Here is a 4,284-nt window from a genome sequence, read left to right as displayed (position 1 = left end):
ACAGACGTGTCTGTGCTCGCATTTGTTTTTAGAAACAATATTGAACCTCAAGTCTTCATCCGAAGAGGATCCAAAGGGCGTATTAGGCAAGTTAACATCACCACACTTGCTTTACAACTTGGCAGAGATATTTTCTCTGTAATACTTGGTATGCATGTTTTCACTGGCAAAGGCAAACTATCAGTACCCAGGCTCATCACCCAAAGGTCCCTCTATGTGAAGTAATGATACAGTTGAGCCAATCATGGCAGTTATCCCCAGACTTGTTCAAGGTGCTTCAAGAGTTTAATTGCAATATTTACTCCACAATATCATCAATGACAACTGTCAATGACCTTAGATTCCATATATTTCGCATAAAAAAGGTTGATGTTGAATCAAATCAGTTACCACCTTGTGAAGACACCCTATTCCAACATTCCTTAAAGGCAAATTACCGAGTGGCCATTTGGAGGCAAAGCTTGATATCCCACGTCCAGAAAACTATATGATAGGCATTAAAAGACGGTCAGCTTAGCTTCAAGTGGATGACTGGCTCTTTTGCTCCAGAGGTTGTTTTGCAGTTCATGTCATACAACTGCAAGAATGAAAGCAGAAGTCCAACCTGTCAGTGCCTAGGTAATTCTCTTGAGTGCACTGCAGCATGTTTTTTTTTTTGCAAACATACAGCAACAGTGCTGAAGACGACATTGACAATATGATAGATGCTTGCCAGTGTGACAGTGATGATGATGAAGATGATTAACTTAACAATCCTGATATTTGGTGATGTTACCGTTATATTTGATGATGTACAATGACAGTAGAATAAATGACATTTTCATGGTTCTTTTATTCCGATGTGTGATAAATACAATAGTTTACAGTGCAACAGTTAACAGTTTCTCCTAGTGATAACCCTCAGATTTTGTGTTTATCGGAGTGTACACGGTGGTGTGTGTTTCCTCTTAATTCCAGTTTGAATACAGTTGTAATAACAAATTTGGTGCCAAAAGAAAGCTTATTATTTTGAGATGTGATTACATACATTAACTGCATTGCCTGAGAAAACACGTATAAATGAGGAAGGAAAATTTGGACATAAATCTTGAAATATAATATAAATCAAAAACCTTTTTGCATTTTCTTATATGTGGAAAGTTTTTCAAAGCAAGTTAGTGGTCTACTGCCCTTTTCCACCAGAATTTCTGAAAATAATAATAATAATAATAATAATAATAATAATAATAATAATAATAATAATAATAATAATAATAATAATAATAATGATACAAGGTATAAAAGAGAAATCAAAGGGTATTTTTATGTTTTATTGTCAATGACAATTAAATTGCGATAGTAAACAAAATTGAATATTTAAATTATGATAAATATTAACAATAATTAAAAAATGTTGGCAAGAAATACTACATACCAAGACATAAATTGGGTCTTAGTATGAAATTAATAAATAACCTACACGGAGTAGTAAAAGGTAATGATGATAAGAGATGATGTGATGTCAATATAAATAATGATGTTGCAGTTTTCGTAATGATACTTTAAAGGACTAATGGTGAAAGCAGGTCATGAATGTGGGATTCCTATGGCGGTAGGACATGTTAGCATTCCTATGGCCAAGAATACAGTGCACCACCTGCCCCTGTTGTTATCGCATGCGATAAAACTCCTATGGTTAAAGGAGATCAATTGTGTTACTATGGGATAGGATTCATGATAGTTTCCTGTTCATTACATAAACAATGAAAAAAAAAATGGTCAGTAAAAAAAAAAAAAAAATTGTATTTGTTGGTCTGGGGAAAACGGGATGGTGACTTAGTTACTGAAGGACATGATTCTTAAAAACTAAATGACAAAATGTATTGAGCTCTAATATAATCTAACAAAGTACAGTGATATCTGTAGTGAGTTCAGCTGGGCTAGCTATACAGACCTATCTCTGGACGATTCAGTTGGTTTCTATTGTTTACGTACCTGTGAATTTTCACAAACCTATGTGCGTGTGTGTGAGAAAATGTTTTTGTCTTATCATTCAGTGAGTCTGTCATCCTTGGTCATGGTCGCTATTAAGCTGCCGTGCCTGAACCTACAGTTTTAACACTATACAGATACAATGAATAATAGCGTGGATAATGGCTAAAAAAGCCAGGGACTTATACTAAAACCTGATATACGAGGGATAGCTTAAGTAGTTATGATGTTATTATTGTGGGCTGCGTCCTGATATATAGATAATTTTAATCAATTATCTTACAATTACATAAAACAATTTTTGTGAAAGTTAAGATTCTTATTCAGTGTGTTCCCTTGAAAAAGAATCGTGTATTAGATATTACTTTCTGGAACTCTTACTAACGCTACTCAATAAAAATGTGTTTTCAAGATGTCTTGACTAAGATAACTGCTGCAGAAGGACTGCATGTCTACCTAGTCTCCGACATTATCATTGCAGGTACTTCTGTCCACGTTCTGTACCCTACACTTCACTCTTTCGTTTTCTTCTCCTTTGACTTAATTTCTGAGAAAAGGGTGGTTCTCCAAGTTTTCTAGAATATCGTCCTCATTCAGGATATCTGAGATCTGTTCGCTAAGAACACGGGCGAGTCTGTTTGTGTCTATGGCACTGACAACCTGTTACGAAAAAACATACTTGCTAATAGAAGAAATAGTATAATTTGCCTATATATTTCAGATATGAAGCAAAATTATCATATGGCACCTATTTGAATATATGCTAAAATAATTCAAAATGCTTTTTTTGCGCTTTTATTCATCGTCTACCTACCGTTTCTTGGGCTGTATTGATGACATCTGACTGTAGTTCAAGGTCTTTTCGAATCACAGATACATCTCCAGCGGTGAGTTCCATGACCCCAACACTACTTAGGCTAATTTTGCTTCGTCGGGAAACCTGTACCAGAAACAGGAATATTAAGTTTATCCTTATATGAAAAGCTTTAATGCTAGCAGAACCCAAATGCATCCACCTGCTACCCAAGCATAATGTGAAGAGAATAGTAGAGTCAGGAGATTAGAAATAGAGTGCAGTTCCAAAAGAAAAGGTGTCAAATTGTTAGCACTTCTCCATGGACAATGTAAATAGATTATTTCTTTGTTCAGTTCTCCCTCTACTTCCATTTTCATTATAAAACCCAAATAACATGTAGAAAGAGAGAAAAGGTTTCTCAAAATGGTGAACTGGTGTTTGGATACTTACAGCCTTAACCTTCAAGTTTATCATAGCTTTTAGATTAGTGGTGATTTCAGCTTTCTTCAGTTTTCGACTCCTATCCTTGAGGTTTACCGTCAATGGCCCAACTGTTACGTGAGCCTCAACCTTATAAATTGAAAAATAAATTAAGTAACGTTATCAGTTGGGCATCCAGTACAGAGTATTCAAATACAATTTGAAGAATTAGGAAAACTAGATTGAAACAGAAGCTCAAATGTAGTTTAAACCCGGGAAGTAAATGGTTGGGGTGTATTCGTTTTAAGGAAGACTCGTACTTGAACCGAGTGAAATCAAAGGATTAAATAAATGTAAAAGAAAGGAGCTATCTCATGGTAACAAATAGTGATGAAAAAAATGCCATACGAGTTGCAGAGGATTTTCTGACTAAAGTAAATTTGCTTGAAAAATCCAACATTTATTTGCTAATCTGAAAATTAAGTCTTTGATCAGAATTTTGTAGGGGTTTAAAGCAATATATATATTGTTTGACTATGTATAATGAGCATTTTTTTTATTTTTATTTTAGCTGTTGTTTATTATAATCAGACACCCAATATTAATAAGAATTATTCGTTAGTTGGTTCAAAATCAATAGATATATACGAATCCTAAAAGTAATTTATCATACTTTTGTTATAAAAAAAAAATATATTTGAAATGCAAATTCTTGATGAGTAAATACGCTGGTTTTTGTTCTTCTCTGTGGCCAATAACTAGAATAAAAAGGCCTCAAAGAACATTGAATAAACTGACCTTGTCTTTCTTGCCAGAAGTATCAACAGTGACATCACCATTTCTGAACAAATTGCTGAGTCCGCTCAAGAGGGCATTGCTTTCACTACGTTCCTCGTTAGTTGGTAGAACAGGTCCCTCGCTGTAAAAAAAAAAAAAAAAAAAAAAAAAAGTTAGTAGAGGAATATATGGAAGAATAATTCACTTTCTGTAAAAAGACAAACACTAGAAAGATCACAACTCAAGTCTAGGAGTGGATATTTTAGATTACTTTCTTATCTATCTCAACCTCAAAACTTCCTGAAAACCTTGAACAGTTA

At 34.2% G+C, this 4,284-nt stretch overlaps 1 protein-coding gene across 1 annotated transcript in view; it reads right to left on the bottom strand.

Annotated features, from left to right (window-relative positions):
- Window positions 1-1,295: 1,295 nt before the first annotated feature.
- The window catches only part of LOC137631804 (uncharacterized protein DDB_G0287625-like), a 30,444-nt gene continuing 27,455 nt past the window's right edge, over window positions 1,296-4,284 (bottom strand). Inside the window, exons 8-11 of the mRNA XM_068363787.1 lie at window positions 3,986-4,106; window positions 3,218-3,337; window positions 2,786-2,911; window positions 1,296-2,631 (exon numbers count right to left, since the gene is read on the bottom strand). Of these exons, the coding sequence (XP_068219888.1) occupies window positions 2,512-2,631; window positions 2,786-2,911; window positions 3,218-3,337; window positions 3,986-4,106 (487 nt within the window). The 3' untranslated portion in view covers window positions 1,296-2,511. The remainder of the gene's footprint in view (window positions 2,632-2,785; window positions 2,912-3,217; window positions 3,338-3,985; window positions 4,107-4,284) is intronic.

This window comes from Palaemon carinicauda, chromosome 40, assembly GCF_036898095.1.
Source record: "Palaemon carinicauda isolate YSFRI2023 chromosome 40, ASM3689809v2, whole genome shotgun sequence".
Taxonomy (NCBI): Eukaryota; Metazoa; Arthropoda; class Malacostraca; order Decapoda; family Palaemonidae; genus Palaemon; species Palaemon carinicauda.
This window is presented reverse-complemented; position numbering and strand designations above follow the sequence as displayed.